The following is a 21,863-nucleotide window of genomic DNA, read 5'->3' on the forward strand; positions in this document are numbered from 1 at the left end:
CACTGGCACATTCATGAACACTTGTGCACATTTCCACACAGACAAACACACACAGATACACACACTACCCTCTACCCCACACTGATACATCTGCCCCACCCCCACTGCCGCGCTTACCTGCAGGCTGTGGTCAGGGCCAGGGATGGCTCCGTGCTGGGAGTGTAGGTATTGCTGATAGGACTGGGGCAGGTGCCGGAACCAGCTCAGGGCCATCTGGTAGACCTGGTCGTGGAACACTTGCAGAATGCTCAGGTCCTCAGTAGCGATCTGTACGGAGAGATGGGTGTGAGGGGGCATGGCATTCCTCCCCCCTTCCCCACCTTAACCCAAACCCCAGCCCCTCCCTCATCCGACCTCCCACAACCCAACTCCTCCATTCAGCACCCCTTCTCAGCCAAAGCCCCCTCACAGCTCCTTTCCTGAGCCCAGCACCCCCCAGCCCAGCCGAGACCCCCAGCCCAGCTGAGTCTCCATCCAGGTATGGAGGGCAGTGGGAGGGACAAATGATGTGTTTACTTGCTACACTGACACCCACCACAGTCTGGGATCCCCCCAATATCAGGGAACACTTAGTGACCCCAGCATCACTCCCACTGCTCCTCTATGTCTGCTCCGATCACATATGAACTGGGAGGGGGCTGGTCAGAAGGGGCAGAGGTCCAGGTCTGACATACATGCAGGCACGTTGGTTTGGTTTCTTTGGGAGAGAAGCTGCACTTGAACATTTCACAGTTGGGGTAAAGGTCTCGGGAGGTTCAGTCTGTGTGGTCCTGTACCTGTGGTCTCTGCAACTTCCCAGCCCACCTGCCCTCAACCCAACATCCCCCCCCCCCCCCCCCCCCCTCAGCCACCCCTAGGCCAGCCCAACATGCAGATTGACTGATGGTGGGTTGCAGACATTTACCTGCTGGTCCTGCAGGTACTCGATGTCGGCCGTGTTGTAGCCGTCTCTCTGACTGCGTCGCAGCACCTTAAAGCGGCGGCCACCCACGGTGTCGATCAGAGACCGTCCATCCGGCAGGTCTTCACTCCCACGGATGGTCAACATGCAGCCATAGTCCGAAAACCTGCAACGCCCACACATACACAATGGCCAGTGTATATATACTGTGACAACACTGGGCCAGTGTATATATACTGTGACAGCACTGGGCCAGTGTATATATACTGTGACAGCACTGGGCCAGTGTATATATACTGTGACAGCACTGGGCCAGTGTATACTGTGACAGCACTGGGCCAGTGCATACTGTGACAGCACTGGGCCAGTGTATACTGTGACAGCACTGGGCCAGTGTATACTGCGACAGCACTGGGCCAGTGCACACTGCGACAGCACTGGGCCAGTGTATACTGTGACAGCACTGGGCCAGTGCACACTGTGACAGCACTGGGCCAGTGTATACTGTGACAGCACTGGGCCAGTGTATACTGTGACAGCACTGGGCCAGTGTATACTGCGACAGCACTGGGCCAGTGTATACAGTGACTCATCGGCACCCAGCACACTGAATTGTCACCAAAGTGAGGAGCAACAGAGGATGGGATCAAACAGAGGTGGTAGAGGTGGAGAGAATGTGTTCGGGGAACAGAGGGAGAGTGGAGGGAGCGAGGAGGGGGAACGTGGGGGAGGAGAGATTGGATGGAGAGGTGACATTGAAGGGAGGAGAATGTAGTGATGTGATGAGGAGGAGAGGCAGAGGTGGTGTTGAGAGGAAGACCTGCTCTTACCCTCTCCCACCCCCCTGACTCCCCTACCCTTAGGCATGCCCATCCCCCCCTCCCCCCCCACACCAGACATTACCCCCCCCCCCCCCCCCCGACCATGTCCCTACCCCGTGTCGGCCTGAACCTGGCACATCCCGAAGGAGCGGGTGCCGGTCTGCTGACAGCGGCGCATCATGAGTCTGTAGTGCGGCTCGAAGACGTGCAGCGGACACGCGATCCCCGGGAAGGCCAACGTGCACACGAAGATGGGGACACTGGTGGTCAAGCTGGCTACGGGACAGGGGGAGGTGTCAGCGGGGAAAACGCTCCCTCCTCCACGATAAACCCCTCCCCCACTGTACACCCCCTCCCCACGCTACCCCCTCTCCCCACTGTACCCCCCCCACTGTACACCCCCTCCCCCACTGTACTGCCCCTCCCCACTGTACACCCCCTCCCCACTGTACTGCCCCTCCCCCACTGTACTGCCCCTCCCCCACCCCACTGTACACCCCTCTACACCCCCCCCCCCCCCCCAACCCCCCCCCCCCCCACTGTACCCCCCCCCTCCCCCACTGTACAACCCCCTCCCCCACTGTACACCCCCCTCCCCACTGTACACCCCCTCCCCACTGTACACCCCCTCCCCACTGTAACACCCCCCCCCACTGTACACCCCCTCCCCCCTGTACAAACCCCCCTCCCCCACTGTACACCCCCTCCCCACTGTAACTACCCCCCCCCCCACTGTACACCCCCTACCCCCCCCACTGTACACCCCCCTCCCCCACTGTACACCCCCTCCCCACTGTACACCCCCACTGTACACCCCCTCCCCACTGTACACCCCCTCCCCACTGTACACCCCCTCTCCCCACTGTACAACCCCCTCCCCACCCACTGTACACCCCCTCCCCACTGTACAACCACCCCCTCCCCACTGTACACCCCCTCCCCCACTGTACACCCCCTCCCCACTGTACACCCCCCTCCCCACTGTACACCCCCTCCCCACTGTACACCCCTCCCCCACTGTACACCCCCTCCCCACTGTACACCCCCTCCCCACTGTACTCCCCCCTCCCCACTGTACTGCCCCTCCCCCACTGTACACCCCCTCCCCCTGTAACCCCCCTCCCCACTGTACACCCCCTCCCCACTGTACACCCCCTCCCCCACTGTACACCCCCTCCCCACTGTACCCCCTCCCCCACTGTACCCCCCCTCCCCACTGTACTGCCCCTCCCCCACTGTACCCCCCTCCCCCACTGTACACCCCCCCCCCCTGTACCTCCCCTCCCCCACCCCTTCCCCCCTCCCCACTGTACAACTCCCCCTCCCCCCACTGTACACCCCCCTCCCCCACTGTACACCCCCTGTACACCCCCCCCCCTGTACTGCCCCCCTCCCCACTGTACACACACCCCCTCCCCACTGTACACCCCCTCCCCCACTGTACACCCCCTCCCCCACTGTACTGCCCCTCCCCCACTGTACACCCCCTCCCCACTGTACTGTACACCCCCTCCCCCACTGTACCCCCCCTCCCCCACTGTACTGCCCCCCTCCCCACACTGTACTGCCCCCCTCCCCACTGTACACCCCCCTCCCCACTGTACCCCCTCCCCCACCTGTACACCCCCTCCCCACTGTACACCCCCTCCCCCACTGTACACCCCCTCCCCACTGTACTGCCCCTCCCCCACTGTACACCCCCTCCCCACTGTACTGCCCCTCCCCCACTGTACACCCCCTCCCCCACTGTACTGCCCCTCCCCCACTGTACACCCCCTCCCCACTGTACTGCCCCTCCCCACTGTACACCCCCTCCCCACTGTACTGCCCCTCCCCCACTGTACACCCCCTCCCCACTGTACTACCCCCCCCCCCACTGTACACCCCCTCAGCCCCACTGTACACCCCCTCCCCCACTGTACAACCCCTCTCCCCACTGTACTGCCCCCTCCCCACTGTACACCCCCCCCCCCCCTGCCCCTGTACACCCCCCCCCACTGTACCCCCCCTCCCCCACTGTACTGCCCCTCCCCCACTGTACACCCCCCTCCCCCACTGTACCCCCCTCCCCCACGTACACCCCCCTCCCCACTGTACACCCCCTCCCCACTGTACACCCCCTCCCCACTGTACTGCCCCTCCCCCCACTGTACACCCCCTCCCCACTGTACCCCCCCTCCCCCCACTGTACACCCCCTCCCCACTGTACTGTACCCCCTCCCCCACTGTACACCCCCCTCCCCACTGTACACCCCCTCCCCACTGTACACCCCCTCCCCCACTGTACACCCCCTCCCCCACTGTACACTGCCCCCTCCCCACTGTACACCCCCCTCCCCCTGTACTGCCCCTCCCCCACTGTACACCCCCCTCCCCACTGTACACCCCCTCCCCCACTGTACACCCCCCTCCCCCACTGTACCCCCCCTCCCCACTGTCCAACCCCCTCCCAAAACACTGTACACTGCCCCTCCCCCACTGTACACCCCCTCCCCACTGTACCCCCCTCCCCCACTGTACCCCCCTCCCCACTGTACAACACCCCCCTCCCCCACTGTACACCCCCCTCCCCCACTGTACCCCCCCTCCCCCACTGTACACACCCCTCCCCCACTGTACACCCACCCCTCCCCCACTGTACACACCCCCTCCCCCACTGTAACACCCCTCCCCCACTGTACACACCCCCTCCCCCACTGTACAACACCCCCTCCCCACTGTACACCCCCCTCCCCCACTGTACAACCCCCCTCCCCACTGTACACCCCCTCCCCCACTGTACACCCCCCTCCCCCACTGTACACCCCCCCCACTGTACACCCCCTCCCCACTGTACCCCCCCCTCCCCCACTGTACACACCCCCCCACCAACCTGTCCCCCCCCTCCCCACTGTACACCCCCTCCCCACTGTACACCCCCTCCCCCACTGTAAACCCCCCACCCCCACTGTACACCCCTCCCCCACTCCCCACTGACCCCCCCCCCCCAATGTACCCCCTCCCCCACGCCAAACCCCCCCCCCCCCACTGTACCCCCCCCCCCACTGTACCCCCCCCCCCTCCCCCACTGTACCCCCCCCCCCCACTGTACCCCCCTCCCCACTGTACACCCCCTCCCCACTGTACTGCCCCTCCCCCACTGTACCCCCCCCTCCCCCACTGTACACCCCCTCCCCCACTGTACACCCCCCCCCCCTGTACACCCCCTCCCCACTGTACACACACCCCCACTGTACTGCCCCTCCCCCACTGTACTGCCCCTCCCCCACTCCCCCCCCCCCCCCCACTGTACACCCCATCCCCCACTGTACACCCCCTCCCCCACTGTACTGCCCCTCCCCACTGTACACCCCCTCCCCACTGTACACCCCCCTCCCCACTGTACACCCCCTCCCCACTGTACTGCCCCTCCCCACTGTACACCCCCTCCCCACTGTACACCCCCCCTCCCCACTGTACACCCCCTCCCCACTGTACCACCCCCTCCCCACTGTACACCCCCTCCCCACTGTACACCCCCCCTCCCCACTGTACACCCCCTCCCCACTGTACTGCCCCCTCCCCACTGTAACACCCCCTCCCCACTGTACACCCCCTCCCCCACTGTACTTGCCCCTCCCCCACTCTACCCCCCTCCCCACTGTACACACCCTCCTCCACCACGCTAACCCTTCCCCCGCGGTACACCCCCCTCCCCCGGGTATTCCCCGCCCCTCTCCGTGGTACCACCCCCCCCCCCCCCCCCCCCGCCCCAACCTTACCCGGAGAGTTCGCTCATTTCCAGCAGGTTGAGACGGCGCCGGGCCGCGGACTCGATGGAGAAAGAGCCGGCGATGATGGATTGCAGGAGGTGGGGTGACATGGAACGGCCGCTGCTCCAGGAACTGCGGGGAAACGGAGACAACTGAGCAACCGCAGCCGCTACCCCCGGGAGAGGAGCCCCGTCCACCCGGGGTGGTCTCAGTCCCCGACACCTCCACACCCCCCCCATCCCCGGGCCCCGCGAACTTGCCTCCCGCAGGTCCTGCTTGCAGAGTGGGCAGCTGGGCCGGTAGTCCAGGCAGCGCTCCATGCACTGGCGGCAGAAGCTGTGTCCACACGGGGTGGTGATCGGCTCAAACAGTAGCCTGCACCGATGAGACACTCCGTCAGGCCATGACACCCACCCCACCCCGCCAGACCCTTCCCACACCTACACCCACCCCGCCCTCCTGACTGACTCTCCCCACACCCACACACCCAACTCCGCCAGTCAGGCAAGAAAACTCAGCACACACCGCCGGCCTCTCGCCACATGATCCATCTCCCACCCCCACACCCATCACAGCCACCACCCCCACACCCCCACCTCACCAGCAGCTCACTCCCCACCCACATCCCAACCCCGCCGGCCCCTCTCTCACCCCCACCACCGCCCCCCTGCACTCAACCCCTACATCGGACCCCTGCCCCTCTGGACCCCCACCCTCACCGGAAACACAGTGAACAGTCGAAGTCGGTGGCGCTGAGCTGTGGCGGCGCAGGGTCGGGGGTGAAAGACTCCGCGCCGGCCCCGTCTTCACCTGCGGACGGGAGAAACCCAATGGTGGAGACGGACAGAGAGATACAGAACCGAAATAAACCCTTCGGCCCATCCGGTTCGTGCCGGTCGCCGATCACCCATTCACACTTTCTCATTCACTCCCTACACACTGGGGACAATTTTATCAAGCTAATTAATCTATAATGTAGGTCTTTGGGAGAAAACTGGAGCACTCAGGCACAGGGAGAATGTACAAACTCCGTACAGACAGCACCCACAGTCAGGATCGAACCCGGGTCTCTGCGCTGCGAGGCAGCGGTTGTGCCGCGGTGCCCGTGTTAGTAGCGGCTGAGTACGGTTCGGATTTAATGGTAATGCTGACCTGGCTCGCTGCGGCCTCCCGCGGGCCCGCCCGGTGCCTTCACGGCCTGATGACCCGCCGGACGATGCCCACCGCGGGGGTCCTGTGTCGGTTCCGTCTGCAGACATCCCTCCGGCTCCACCCACCAAACCTGCAGAGGGAATAGTGCGAGAAGGACAGGTCACTCCCACCGTCCGGCCACGGACCGCACAGAGTCCACAGATACTGCGTCGAGACAAGCCCTTCAGACAACCGTGTCCGCACCGACCTAAACATTCACTTTGTACACTGGCCAACCATCACCCATACATACATACACTAGTTCTAGGCTGTGGGCCGAGCATACAAAATGTGTCTACAAATCCATTTTCGTGACCCACGTCACAGAACTACTTGAAATATTCCACAGATTTAGAAGAAATATAATTGAGAAGGAAGTCATAACTCGTCAGTGCCAAAAGTTGCACATTAATTAATTAAACTAATTAGAAAATGAGATAGGGAAAGTAAGCGCCATCTAGTGGCCAATACCCATATTACACCATGGAGAGCCTATTTCCGTGTTGCAGTCCATTTAAACTATATATTATTATACCTATATATATATATATATATATATATGACTTGTAAATATCACTGTAATCATATATATATAAGTATAATTATATTCTATAAAAATAATATGATGACAATAATTGTGAGTGTTTTTAATGACACTGTCACAGAGGTCCTGCTCCTGAACCAGCCCAATTAATGGGTGAAGGTAATTCTTGTGGGTTCCTCCCTTTACTGAACCCCACTGACTGCCAGTGTGCAGAGTGTACATGCTACAGGGCCAATTTACAGAAGCCAATGAACCCCGTTGGAGTGTGGGAGGAAACCGGAGCACCCGGAGAAAACCCACGCGGTCACAGTGAGAACGTACATCTCAATACAGACCGCGCCTGTAGTCAGGATGGAGCCCGGGTCCCTGGCGCTGTAAGGCAGCAGTGTTCACACTACGGGTCTCGAACATTCACTCACCTCCGGCTCCGACGCGGTGCTCCCGCACGCCAGTTCCAAGCGTCCGGCCTCCCGGAGCCCCGTCTCGATGCCGGCCCGACCGCCCGGCACCTGTTCCCACGCTGCTGCTGTGTGAGTGAAAATGCATTGTCAGTGTGGCTGCCCACAGCACAAGGCATATATATACACAAGCAATGGCGGGTGCTGGGTGACACACAGAGGCAGTGCTGGAGTGGGTAGTCACAGAGTGCTGGAGTAAATCAGCGGGTCAGGCAGCAACAGAGTCGCTACATTCACGTTGGCCGTGGGTGGCCCCGGCGGGAGGCGTTTGTCTCCGTCGGCCGTCTCAAGCCCGCTCATGTGGACGAGGACAGCCCAGTGGTAGTGGCTACACCGCGGCGTAGAGGTCGTTCGCCGGCCAGACAGCCCTCCCATGGTACTACTGTTCCCGGTTATGTTTCACCGGTCCCTGTTGTTGTGCCCGCCCCTCCTTCGCGGTTTTCGCATCCTCCCGGCCCTGTTCCTACCCTTCCCACCTTTTGAGGATTTGAGTATAAGAGCAAGGAGGTTCTACTGCAGTTGTACAGGGCCTTGGTGAGACCACACCTGGAGTATTGCGTACAGTTTTGGTCTCCAAATCTGAGGAAAGACATTCTTGCCATAGAGAGAGTGCAGAGAAGGTTCACCAGACTGATTCCTGGGATGTCAGGACTATCATATGAAGAAAGACTGGATCGGCTTGTACTCACAAGAATTAAGAAGATTGAGGGGGGATCTTATAGAAACTTACAAAATTCTTAAGGGATTGGACAGGCTAGATGCAGGAAGATTATTCCTGATGTTGGGGAAGTCCAAAACTAGGGGGTCACAGTTTAAGGATAAGAGGGAAGTCTTTTAGAACCGAGATGAGAAAATTATTTTTTGTGGTGAATCTGTGGAATTCTCTGCCACAGAAGGTAGTTGAGGCCAGTTCATTGGCTATATTTAAGAGGGAGTTAGATGTGGCCCTTGTGGCTAAAGGGATCAGGGGGTATGGAGAAAAGGCAGGTACAGGATACTGAGTTTGATGATCAGTCATGATCATATTGAATGGCGGTGCAGGCTCGAAGGGCCGAATGGCCTACTCCTGCACCTATTTTCTATGTTTCTATCCTGCGGTTGGAATCCGCGAGCACGTGACACTGGGAGGGGTTTTCGCGCGGTTTTCAGGGATCTGCCCTTAACTCGTTGTGAGACCACCGTTGTGGTCAGTTGTGTTTTCAGTGGAAATTGTCAAGACTTTGATCAGTGAATTATATTGAGAATAAATCTAATTGAAACCAACTGCCTTTTTCTTGATCCACCAAAGTATAACCATTTTAAGATGGTTTTTCATTCAGCAAAATAGCTGATTACAGAGGATTGTTTTAGGGCCTCAATCGATCTCGAAGATGCACACTATTGCACATCAATACACGAGTCACAGGATATATATCTGAAGTTTATCTGGCAAGGCCAGTTGTGGTAATTTTAGGCTCTACCTAAGGGATTGACTTCAGCCCTAGGCTATTTACAAAGATTCTAAAGTCAATGATGCCCTACTCAGATCTAAAGGGCATTTTGTCATGGAGTTTATAGAGGACATGCTTATTGTAGGGAAGAGATCAGGTGTCACAGAGTTATCTGTTTCAGCAACTAAGGCACTCCTAGAATATCTAGGGTTTGTTATTCATCCAGGAAAGTCCATACTGGAGCCGGCCTTATCTATTACATAGGTTTTAGGTTTTGTCATAAACTCTGCAGATATGTCTCTGACTTAGATAAGACTCATGGTATTATGTCAGAAGATGCCTCCAAAGATAATTCAAGACAAGGCAACATGAATTATAGTAGTGCCAAATTGGCCTACTCAACCATTGCTTCCATTGTAAATAAGTCTGCTGAAAGAAGCTCCTATATTTGCTCACAGACACGAGCGGTGACTAATTCAACCTATTACTCGTGCACCTATCACTGCATGGTTGTATGGAAAGTTTTGTGAAGAGACACATGTGAGCTACTTTTAAACAGAAGTAGCAGAGGTTTGTGGGTTTCTTTCAGTTTGGGTTTATGAGAAGCGACTATGTTAAAGTGCAATTAACACTGCTCGTACTGAGGTCCCAACCACGGGGGGAAATGGAGGAAGACTGGCCAATTTTTGTGCCTTCCACCCAGGGGCGGATTAACCATTAAGCAGACTAAGCACGTGCTTAGGGAACCAGAGCCAAAGGGGGCACCACAAAGTTGGGAAAAGGGTGAAAAGAAAAAAAAACGAATGAAGATTTGTAAAAAAAAAAAATGTGATAAAACTAGTGCAAATTGATCATAATGTTCTGTTTCTTGATCATGGTGCACCCTAGGGTTATCTTCCCAGGTGTACCACAAGGGGCACTGCTGGCACAGTGCACTCTGACCTCTGTCGGTCAGTAAGATCATTAACACTGTCACATGTTTCCTGTTGTGGAATATTCTCGACTGACCTCTGTGCCTCAGACATGATGTGTGCGATATCCTTGGAAATCTAAGACACTGCACTGGTAAGATGTCATACAGCTTCAATGATCCTTTATTTAATTAGTATACATAGTCGTCTCTTATCTGTCGATCTTTTTTGAGACTTTTTGTGTCTACTTTTGCCTGATTTAAGCTATTTTTTGTTGACGAGGTGCAGTGTCATAGCATGTGTTTAAAAGTAAAATGATGGAGCCAAATTCAGTTGTCATGACAGTCATTTCAATGACCCTCTCTGCCCCTTTTTAATTTCAGCCCCATGTAAAGGTCAAAAATGAAGCGCGTTCAGTTGAGTGGTGCGCAAAAGAGAAAACGTGCAAAAGAGAATGAGCAAAAGAATCTGCCTGTTGTAGCCAAGACAGGAAAGCTGACAGATTCCTTCTTACAAACTGCAGAGAAAGATGATCCAGATCAAAACCAGTGTCAGTCTTCAGAGACAGCAAGTGAATCAAATCTATCTCCTTCATCAGAAACAGGCAGTGTTGGTGCAAGGCCAGATTTTCATGATGACGTTGCACATGATGAAGTGCCACAACCTGGACCTAGTTCTACGACAAGATGTGTAAATGCTTTTGAACTGTCCAAGGAGTTTAGAGAACTGACCAAGGATGAAATGAACAAAGCTAAGGACCCAGGGTTGTGGGATGAATTTTATGGTGATGATGTGACTTATTGGGTTGCTTGTGGACCCAGTGAATGTCAGCACCACAATGGGCCATTTGACAAATCGTGTCGCAATTTCATCAGTGGGAAGCCAAAGAGATACTGTTCACAGAAAATCTTTTTTGGAATAAAAGCCAATGGTGAACATTACAAGAGAGAATGGCTGTTGTACTCTCCTTCAAAAGGATCAGTTTACTGTTTTGTTTGTAAACTATTTGCGCCCAAAGGGTCAACGCATTTTGCTAGAAATGAAGGATTCAGTGACTGGCGAAACACTGCTGTAATTGACAACCATGAAAAAAGTACAACTCACCGAGATGCCATGTTGACATATTTAACTCGGAAACAAGGCTTAGGCTTGACACAGCCACTGGAAAAACAAATTGAAGAGGAGTACAATTACTGGGAGAATGTGCTTCGGCGTGTTGTAGCAGTCATTTGCACACTGGCTGAACGAGGATTGGCATTCCGAGGAAAAAGTTGAAAAATTTGGGTCTCTCAATAATGGGAATTATTTGGGGCTACTCGAATTGAAGTCAGTTTGTCCCATTCTTGGCTGCTCACATATCACGGCATGGCAATGCTGGAAAAGGCAACCCTTCGTACCTGTCCAAAACGATATGTGAGGAACTTATTGAGTTAATGGCAAAGAAAGTGCACTCCGTCATCATTGACGAAATTAATGTTTCTGGGTACTTCAGTCTGTCTGTGGACTCAACGCCTGATCTTTCGCATGTTGACCAACTGAGCATAGTGCTCAGATACTTGCAAGATGGACAGCCAGTTGATCGATTTATCACATTTTTGGAATTATAAAACCACACTGTTGAAGCTATGGCACAGCAGGTGTTGTACTTATGTGATGATTGTAAATTGGATGTTGCTAAATGCAGAGGGCAGTCATACGACAATGCTGCCAACATGTCTGGACGTTACAATGGCATGCAGCAAAAACTTTTGGATGCAAATCAGTTTGCCATTTATGTACCCTGTGCAGCTCATTCACTAAATTTAGTTGGACGAAGTGCTGTGGATTGCTGTCAAGTTGCAGTAGATTTCTTTTCCATTGTACAACTGCTCTACACATTCTTTTCAGCCTCAACTGCTCAGTGGAGAATTCTCAAAGATTGCATTGGAAATGAAAAAGTGTTGAAATCACTTTCAGACACCAGATGGGAAGCACATGCTGTGGCAACTGCAGCAATTATCAACTCTTTCTTCAAGATTCTGGAAGCTTTGGAAGATTTATCAGATGACCAGTTGCAAAAAGGTGACACTAGAAGGGAGGCAAAGAATATTGCAAACAAGATGCAAGAACTGGAATTTGTGTTCATGCTGAATTTTTGGAATGAAACTTTAGAAAAGTTTCCTAGAACAAGTCAACTTCTTCAAAGTGAAAATGTGATCTTGCAAACATGTGCAGATTTGTATTCATCTTTGGCAGACCAGTTGCTCACATCAAGAGATGAATTTGAGAGATTTGAATCACTTGCAAAGGACATGCTCCCTGATGTAGAATACAAAGCAACTCAAATGCGTAAGCGTATAAGAAAGAGAATTCCCAACGATGGAAATGCACCAGAGGTCATTCTCAGTGCCAGAGACAAATTCCGTATCTCCACTTTTTATGTAATTGTTGAAAAGTTAGAAACGGAAATGAGGAGGAGACGAAAGGTGTCACTGAAATAGCAGACAGATTCTCTTGGCTGACACATGTTCCTAATGCCACCCAACAAGGTGCTAATTCCCAATTATCAGAAAGTAAAAGGTACTCAAAGACTTGTCAGACACTCATTGATGCTTACCCAGATGACATGAACATCACTTTGTCTACAGAGCTTCAGCAGTTCCATTCATATGTTCTTCATAAGTTTAAAACAACCAAGAAAACATCTTTCACTCACATGGAACTTTACAACACAATTACAGAAGACCAACCAGAGAGTGCCTTTCCAAATGTTGAAATTGCCTTAAGAATATTTTTAACATTAATAGTCACCAACTGCACAACAGAGAGATCTTTCTCACAACTGAAACGTGTAAAAAAACCCAAATAGATCAGTTAAGCTTCAAGAAAGACTCGACTCACTGTGTATATTAACAATTCAAGCAGACATTCTGAGAAGTATTAATTTCGAGGATGTTATCAGTGATTTTGCGAAAATGAAATGTAGAAAAATGCCTTTCAGGTCATGAATATTGGAACTTTGATACATTTAACTTGTGAAATATTAAAATAGAAATATTAAAAAATTGCATTTTTGTAGAACTTTATGTAGCCCAAGCTTGGCTTAGTTTGTACAGTATATTGTGTTATCATATGAATACATTTTTGTACTGCTGCAACCTGCATTGTATATCTGGTCAGACAGGTCAACAACTAAAATGGACTGGGTCAGTGAGGAAAGGAGGGGGGCACCAAGATTGGTCAGTGCTTAGGGCACCAGTGAGCCTTAATCCGCCCCTGCTTCCACCATAGTGATGAATGCTGTGGTGGATGTTTGTGTTACATTTTTATTGTGTTTTTGTGTGTTCTTTTTCATTGTACCGCTGCTGGCAAATTCATTTCACTTGCACTTTATGTGCAAGTGACAATTAAAACTGATATTGATTGATTGATATTGATTTGTCGTTGTTTCTAGTACTAGAAGTGGGACAATAGACGATTGGTTCTCACCCGCTGGTGACTAAGGTTTGGGAAGGTGTCTTTTATATGAACACTCTAAAGCCTAGATACAAAGTAGTGTGGAATGTGTAATCAGTATAATGTTTTATGCAGATTAACATCAGCTGTATCCCTAACGCTGGAGCAGTTACTCTTCAGTTAGTCATGCTTATGACACTGATTTCAGCACAAAGAGCACAGTCATTACACAATCTCCGTCTGGATCTCTCGGTCGTATCTGACAAGGATACATTTTATGTGAATGAATTCATTAAAAAAAAAATGTTTTAATTAAAAAAATGGCGCGGCCCTGTCCAGTCGCCGTTGTGGTAGCTCCGCGAAAATTGTGTGTGTTTTTAACTTTTATGTTCCTTTTTAACTTATTTCTAAGTTCTAACCCTAGTACTAACAAGGTATGACAGGGATCTCACCAGGGACTAACTCTACTGAACGTTTTTCCTTCCATTATTTATTATGTAAAAGAATATGTGTGTTATGATTGTGTTTATAATTTGTTTGGTTGTTTTGTTGTTTGTCTTTTGCACAAAAGTCCGCGAGCATTGCCACTTTCATTTCACTGCACATCTCGTATGTGTATGTGACAAATAAACTTGACTTGACTTGACTTGAAAGCAGAGCAGGCACGGTTGGATACAAGTTGGAGTTGACAGCATGCCCACCAGATCGGAGATTGTGGGTGTTTATTATGTGAAAAGGTACATTGAGGTTACTAAGAACCTGTGAGACGAAGGAAAAGTTTCTTCATAGTTATATAATAGTTTCACAAGAGATTGTTAGTGCAGACTATTCCAAGATGGATAGAGTGTAAGCAGCTGAAAGCGGGAGTGAATACAAATCATTTCAAGTCTCAATCTCACGAGTGCCGGTCAGACAAAGCAGCAGCGAGAACTTGGCTGGACTTGGTGAGTCACAGGTAGACCAGGTATAAACAGGGTGCAAACAGCACTTTAGCAGTCTTTGACAGCAAGTCGGACAAGGCAGCAGTGAGAACCAAAGATCCTATAGCGAGCAAGATAGTCCACTCAACGAAAAAGACGTAGTACGGTCATGGGCAGATTCAAGGGCAATCTTCGGCTGGAATCAATTTCCAGCATCAATAACATGTACCGGAAGTGACGTGTGTACCCCAGTTAAATTTTGCGTCCACGTGGGTGAGGATCTATGACCCAGTGACCTTTCGTGAAATCACCCTATATTTAAGAGGGAGTTGGATGTGGCCCTTGTGGCTAAACGGATCAGGGGGTATGGAGAGAAGGCAGGTACAGGATACTGAGTTGGATGATCAGCCATGATCATATTGAATGGCGGTGCAGGCTCGAAGGGCCGAATGGCCTCTACTCCCGCACCTATTGTCTATGGTTCTATGACTGCGTCCAACTGCTGTCTGGTTCGTTGATCGGTTTGCTAGATATGAACTGTTTTGGGAGAGAAAAATGCTCAAGGAAGACCAAACGTGTTAAACAGAAATTGGTCAGATATTGAGCTTCACACAGTGAGAAATCAAGTGAAATAATCACTGAATTTAATTTTAAACGAATGTACCTGCCTGTTATACTGTTTAGTTTGGAGATACAACCAGATAGTATGGTTGATACAACCAGATTAGTTTGGAGATGCAACCAGCTAGTCCACTGAGTTCGCACCGACCAGCGATTTTTGTCACAGATTTGACCATTTTATTTGGCGGCCAATCAAACGCTGTCTCTAAGGGGGTTGCATCCAATCATCAACCAGCTTGCCTTAAAATTCCCGTCCAATCAACAAATAGGTCTCCTCCCGTCCAATCAGCCGCTGTCTCCAAGGGCATTGTGTCCAATCGCATAATTAGCAGCTACGGTAAAGGTTGGAAGCCAGTGGAGCTACTGACAGTCAAACGGGAGGGAGCAGGAGATATTCACACAGTGTAGAATCCATAGCACCTAGTGTACAATTTCATAATATGTACTAAATAACTGGGCTGACACACCATGGCTGGGAATCTGGGGTTCACCAAAATTGTTCCCAATTGTGCCCCGCACCCCCTAAGGCCGGCCCTGCTTACAGGTCTGCTCAAAACATCACCTTGACCACACTGACCGCACCTGTTTGGTCCTATATGACGTTCAGGTTGACCTTGAGACCCCCTGACCTTATCCCCTGGTGTATAGGTACAGCGGCCCACTGGCCGTGCAGGCCACGGGGTGGGGGAAGGATGGGGCGTGGACCTGAGGCGCTGGCCTTGGTGCAGGAAGTTGGGTTGATGCAGAGGCGTGTTCATTATTGTAATTGTAATTGTAAATCTTTATTGTCATTTCCTGAGTATTCGCATACTCAGAGGAAACAAAAAAACGTTTCTCAACCAGTGTCCGTTCAGTTTTCGTTACAAAATAAATAGCAATTAAAATTAAAATACAGTCATGAACAATTTAACCCTCTAATCACATTCAATAACATTCAACAGCCGTTCCGACCGGCAGCGGCACAACAGTGGCTCTGCTGCAGTGTGGGGGGTTTGTGCGCGATACTTGGCAGGGGGGAAAGTTCATTTAACAGTCTTATAGCCTGTGGGAAGAAGCTGAGGAGCATCCTGCTGGTTTTGCAGCTGATGCTCCTGTACCTCTTCCCAGATGGGAGGATGGTGAAAAAGTCATGTGATGGGTGGTAAGGGTCTTTGATGATGGAGATGGCTCTGTTGATGCATCTCTTCTTGTATATGTCCAGCAGGAAGGGTAGTGGAGCACCAATAATCCTGCTTGCGGTCCTCACTATCCTGTCCAGTTGGTGCCGTTCGTACGCCTTGCAGCTCCCGAACCAGGAAGTGATGCCGTATGTCAGTGTGCTCTCGACAGTCCCCCTGTAAAAAGTCCGTAGATGTGTGGTGGGGAGGCCTGCTTTCCGTAGTCTTCGGAGGGGGTGAAGTCGCTGCTGCTGGGCTCTCTTGACCAGAGCTGTGGTGTTGGCCGTGGACGTCAGGTCATCAGACAGGTGTAGTCCCAAGAACTTCATGCTGCTGACCCTTTCCACATCAGCTCCGTCGATGTGCAGAGATGCATGGTGATGTTTCCCCGCCCTCCTGAAGTCAACCACCATCTCCTTAGTTTTTCCCACGTTAAGAATGAGGTTGTGGGATTTGCACCAACCTGTGAGCAGCTCCACCTCCATCCTGTACGCCGATTCATCGTTGTCACTGATGAGACCCACTACTGTTGTGTCATCAGCGAACTTGCTGATGAAGTTGTTATTGAGTCTGGCAGTACAGTCGTGTGTCAGCAGACTAAACAGAAGGGGGCTTAGGACACAGCCTTGGGGTGAGCCAGTGCTCACGGCTATGGTTTTTGATGTCCTACTGCCCACCCTGACTGTCTGCTGCCGCTGCGACAGGAAGTTCAGGACCCAGCTACATGTGCCAGCATCAACCCCCAACAGCTCCAACTTCTCCACCAGCTGCTGCGGGATGATTGTGTTGAAAGCGGAGCTGAAGTCTATGAAGAGGATCCTGGCATAGGTGTTTTTCCGATCGAGATGTGACAACACGAGGTTCAGTGTTGTTGAGACTGCGTCCTCTGTGGATCGGTTGGCTCTGTAGGCGAACTGCAGTGGGTCTAGGTCGGCAGGTAGACTGTTTTTGATGTGCTGCATAACTAGTCGCTCAAAGCACTTCATTACAATGGGTGTAAGGGCCACTGGTCGAAAGTCGTTATGGCAGGCTGGGTTTGGTTTCTTCGGTACAGGGACGATGATGGCACTCTTAAGACAATTCGGCACTACTGCCTGGCTGAGTGAGATGTTAAAAATGTCTGTGAAGACATCCTTCAGTTGCTCGGCACAGTCTCTTAGAACGCATCCAGGAATGTTGTCCGGCCCTGCAGCTTTGCGTGGATTGACGCTGGCGAAGGCCTTTTTAACTCTGGCTGCGGACAGCCTGAGCGACTGGTCACTGGGAGATGGCAGTGGTGCACGTGTCTGGGTGCTGTTTTTAACCTCAAACCGTGCGTAGAACTCGTTCAGTTCATCTGGTAGGGAGGGGTTGCTTTGGCATATCCGCATCGGGGGGGGCTTGTAGTCAGTGATGGTCTGAAATCCCTGCCACAAGCGGCGTGTGTCTTTGTCATTTGCGAAGTGGCTATTCAGTTTTTGTCCGTACAGCCTCTTCGCTTCCCTGATCCCCCGGGATAGGTTGCCCCTTGCCAGTTTGTATGCTTCGTTGTCCCCAGATTTGAATGCCGCATTCCGGATTCTCAGTAGGGAACACACTTCCCCAGTTAGCCAAGGTTTCTGATTGGCACGCCTCCTGATGGTTTTTACCACCGTTACATCCTCAATACATTTGTTGATGTATGCGATGACGGATTCAGTATATTCTTGGAGGTTGATGCCACTGTCGTCTGTTGCTGCCTCTCTGAAGATGGCCCACTGTGTGGTTTCAAAACAGTCCTGTAGTGCTGCCGTTGCTCCCTGTGGCCATGTTCTGACATCTTTGACCGTTGGCCTGTCCTGTTTCACCCTGGGTCTATATGCAGGTGTGAGCATGACCGCTAAGTGGTCAGAGTTGCCGATATGGGGGAGGGGGGCTGCTTTATATGCATCTTTGAGGTTGGTGTACACCAGGTCTAGTTTGTTCTTCCCCCTGGTTGCAATGTTCACGTGCTGGTAGAATTTAGGCAGAACAGATTTAAGGCTTGCCTGGTTGAAGTCCCCCGCTGCCATGAAGAAAGCATCTGGATGTTCCCTCTGCTGCTCACTGATGTTGTTATGGAGCACTGTCATAGCCTCCTTCACGTCCGCGCTCGGTGGTACATAGACAGCGGTTATGAAGACAGCTGTTAGTTCTCTGGGTAGGTAGAAGGGTCGGCATTTCACAGTCATTAGCTCCACGTGGGGTGAGCAGTAGGTGGAAATCACTACAGCATCCCGGCACCATGATCTGTTCACATACACAGCCAGCCCCCCCCCCCCCTTGCCTTACCAGCTAGCGAGGCTACTCTATCAGCTCTGTGTAGCATAAGTCCCTCCAACTGGATCGCAGCATCTGTGATGTTCTGATTCAGCCAGGTCTCCGTTAGGATGTAGACACAGCAGTTCTTCACGCTTCGTTGGGAGGCTCTCCACGCTCTGAGGTAGTCCATCTTGTTGTCAAGGGAGCGGACATTTGCCAGCATGACTGTAGGCACTGCCGGTTTGTAGGGGTTCGCGTTTAGCCTAGCGTAGGCTCCTGCGCGTTTCCCCCGCTTCTGCCCCCTGCTACACCGCTTTCGATGTTTCCCTACCAGCGTTGTTCCAGGTGCGGGTGCGGGTGCGGGTGCAGCGGCTCTCCCTGGGCCTGCGCGCCTCCGTGGGCCTGCGCTCCTCCGTGCGCACGCGCACCTCCACGCGCACGCGCACCTCCACGCGCATGCGCACCTCCGTGGGCCTACGCGACGCAGAAGCCTCAGCTCCACCAGGACGCTTCGTAAGGTAGGGTTGCAGCAAAAAGGCTTGCTTCCGATTTTTAAAAGAGCCTGCCTGTCGAACTTACGCCCGTACACGCACTCCTCCGACACGCACTCTTCACACGCTCCACTCGCTCCAGAAATCCACGAGAAAACCGAACTTCCACTGGGAGAGGTCGCTGCGAGCTCCGGTCGCGCCGCCATCTTGTGCCAAAATGGAATCCAATATGTAAGTCACAATGCAAGAAACAAGGAACTGCAGATACTGGTTAATACACAAAGTGCTAGAGTAACTCAGCGGGTCTGGCAGCGTCTTTGCAGAACGCGAATAGGTGGCGTTTCGTGCTGAATTCAGGCTGCTTGCAGTGTTTGGACCCGAAACGTTACCTGTCCCGCCGTGTTCTCCAGCGATGCATTGGTGCCTGACCTGTTGAATTACTCTAGCACGCTGTGTCCATTCGCGATTATGTAAACGATTCACTGGCGAGACAGGCAGGTTCCGCCCTGAGTCCTGCCTTTGTTTTCTTGTATCAGGTCACTACAGACAGAAGGGAAGTTAACCGGAACCCGAGCCCAGATCCAAGACCAATCACGGCTCATGATAACCCTTTATACCCCAACCTCCCCGTCCCCAGAACGGCGAGTGTGTCGGCCTTACCCCGGGGGAGAGCGGCTGGGCTCCGGCTCCGCTTATCTCCCACCCCCCTCTTCACTCCCACCCCCTCGGCCTCAGGCATGCTGCCCGTCCTGTGGGTCCCAGCAGACCATCGCCGGGCGGTGCCACCCCAACCCCTAGAGCCCGTTTACCCAGCCATCCCCGCCGCCAGAATCCACCGCCGCCGCAGCTACTGAACACGGCCCCGTCCTCAGCTCCGCCGCCGCACACACAGCACCTCGGCTCCGGGTAACACCGGCGTGAGGGTAACACCGCTCAATAAACACCCCTACCCTCCACCCCCACCCTTCCCCTCACCTTCCCGTCACCCTCCCCTCATCCTCACCCCCTCCCACTCGCCCCCTCACCCCCTCCCTCACCTCACCCTCACCCCTCCTCTCATCACCAGCACCCGCGCCCCCTCAACCTCACCCTCCCCTCCACACTCCCCCCCTCACCCTCGCCCCCTTCAACCTCACCCTCCCCTCCACACTCCCCCTCAACCTCCCCTCACCCTCTCGCAACCTTCCCTCCACCTTCACCCTCCCCTCTCCCCTCACTTCACCCTCCCCTCTCCCCTCACCCTCCCCTCGTCCTCCCATCACCTTCCCCTCACCCTCCCCTCTCCCCTCACCGTCACCCTCCCCTCCACACTCCCCTCATCGTCCCCTCACCCCCTTTCCCCCCACCCTCACCCCCTTCGCATCTCATTCTTCACCATCCCCATCCCCCATCTCTTCCCCTTCCTTGCACCTCACCCTCTCCCTCCCGCCACCCTTCCATCCCCTCAGCGGACACCCTCCCCCCTCGCGGTCTCTTACTGGATTGTCGGAGCTGGGTTCCCCGGGCCTCGGGATACCGGGGTTCCACGTCTGACATCTCAGGGTTCAGACTGACCGAAGACTGTGTGTAGTGTCCGCAGTTTCCGTTGTCCGCGGGGTGCCCAGTGTTTGCGGGGTGTCCGGTGTCCGGTGTTTGCGGGGTACCCGCTGTTTGCGGGGTGTCCTGGCTACCGGGCCCGGCCGCCCTCCACCGCTCCAGCAGCCCGCTGATCAGCACATTGACGCGGCCGGCAGCGGCGGTGGTCGGTAGCGACACCCCGCACAAGGGGCAGCCCCAGCCCGGGACGCAGCGGCGGCACAGTGTTTGGCCGCAGGCGGTGGTCACCGGCTCCCGAAGCGGGCGGCGGCAGCGCGGGCAGAGCAGCATCTCGGCCATCGGCACTGTCCCCCGCTCCATCACCGGCCCCGGCCCCCGCTCCCTGATGCCGGGATGCGTTGTTTATAAAACACTGGGTTATGTAAAAACAAAGTTATGTAAAGAACGCACGTGGCGGCGCAGCGCCGAGAGATTCCTCTTTGCCAAACAGCCAAGTGTTTCATAATTGTAAATGGAAGCGGAACCGAGCTCGGTGCACGCTCGATGCACACTCGTGCAAACACACACTCACAGTGCACACGCGTGCAAACACACACTCGCAGTGCACACGCATTAGTGCACACGTGCAACACACACACACAAACATCGTGTATAAATGCACACTCAGGTAGATGGATAGGACAGGTTTGGAGGGATATGGACCAAGCGCAGGCAGGTGGGACTAGTGGAGCTGGGACATTGTTGGCCGGTGTGGGAGTGTTGAGCCGAAGGGCCTGTTTCCGCACTGTATCACTCGATGACTCTATGAGTTGGAATGTCATGTCACAACCGTGCAAGTCACAGGGGAGTTATAGAGAGCAATAGAGTCATACAGCATGGAAACAGGCCCTTCGGCCCAACTTGTTCATGCCTACCGACATGCCCCATCTACACTGGTGCCACGTGCCTTCGTTTGGCCCTTATCTCCCCAAACCTGTACCTGTCTAACGTTTCTTAAAAAGTTGTGATACTACCTGTCTCAACTACCTCCTCCGGCAGCTCGCTCCATACACCCACCAACCTTTATGAAAATAAATTACCTCTCAGGGTCCTATTAAATAATCAGGACTCCTCTCACTGCTTGTTCTGAATAAAACCCTGGTATGTTTATTGTGCTGGGTTATTTAACATCACGGCAGGGCAACATAACAAGTTATATATTGGGTATGGGCAGGGCAGAGAATACAACATTCCACACAGACTCGACAGGCTCAACAAGTACTTATGTAAAAGGCAGGTGGCACTGCGATGTCAGTCACTGCAGGGAGAGGGAGACGCCCAGAATGGTCCCCTGTGTGGGTGCAGCCGAGATACAGCAGTAACAGCCTCGCTTGGCTGGGATTCCACAGGGAACCAGCAGGGAACGGACAGGGAAACAAAGAATGATACAGGTGTCA

At 53.3% G+C, this 21,863-nt stretch overlaps 1 protein-coding gene across 1 annotated transcript; it reads right to left on the reverse strand.

The window, feature by feature from the left end:
• Nucleotides 1-910: 910 nt before the first annotated feature.
• On the reverse strand, nt 911-20,762 carry LOC129701398 (uncharacterized). Its single transcript, XM_055642540.1, has 8 exons — nt 20,370-20,762; nt 7,629-7,735; nt 6,627-6,756; nt 6,194-6,284; nt 5,735-5,849; nt 5,484-5,606; nt 1,836-1,994; nt 911-1,067 (listed from the first exon to the last, which is right to left on the reverse strand). Exons 1-8 carry the CDS (start codon nt 20,755-20,757, stop codon nt 1,026-1,028), a joined length of 1,155 nt encoding a protein of 384 aa, XP_055498515.1. The 5' UTR covers nt 20,758-20,762; the 3' UTR covers nt 911-1,025.
• Between the last annotated feature and the right edge of the window lie 1,101 nt (nt 20,763-21,863).

Source organism: Leucoraja erinacea, chromosome 11, assembly GCF_028641065.1.
Source record: "Leucoraja erinacea ecotype New England chromosome 11, Leri_hhj_1, whole genome shotgun sequence".
In the NCBI taxonomy this organism is placed as follows: Eukaryota; Metazoa; Chordata; class Chondrichthyes; order Rajiformes; family Rajidae; genus Leucoraja; species Leucoraja erinaceus.

What these genes read in the sequence shown, in the direction of transcription:
- LOC129701398 (XM_055642540.1), bottom strand. Translation starts at nt 20,757, where the DNA reads ATGCTGCTCTGCCCGCGCTGCCGCCGCCCGCTTCGGGAGCCGGTGACC. An exon ending in GCACCGCGTCGGAGCCGGAG is followed by an intron (nt 6,757 to 7,628) that starts GTGAGTGAATGT and finishes TTCCCTCTGCAG; the next exon opens with GTTTGGTGGGTGGAGCCGGA. An exon ending in CAGGTTCAGGCCGACACGGG is followed by an intron (nt 1,068 to 1,835) that starts GTAGGGACATGG and finishes TGGGCGTTGCAG; the next exon opens with GTTTTCGGACTATGGCTGCA.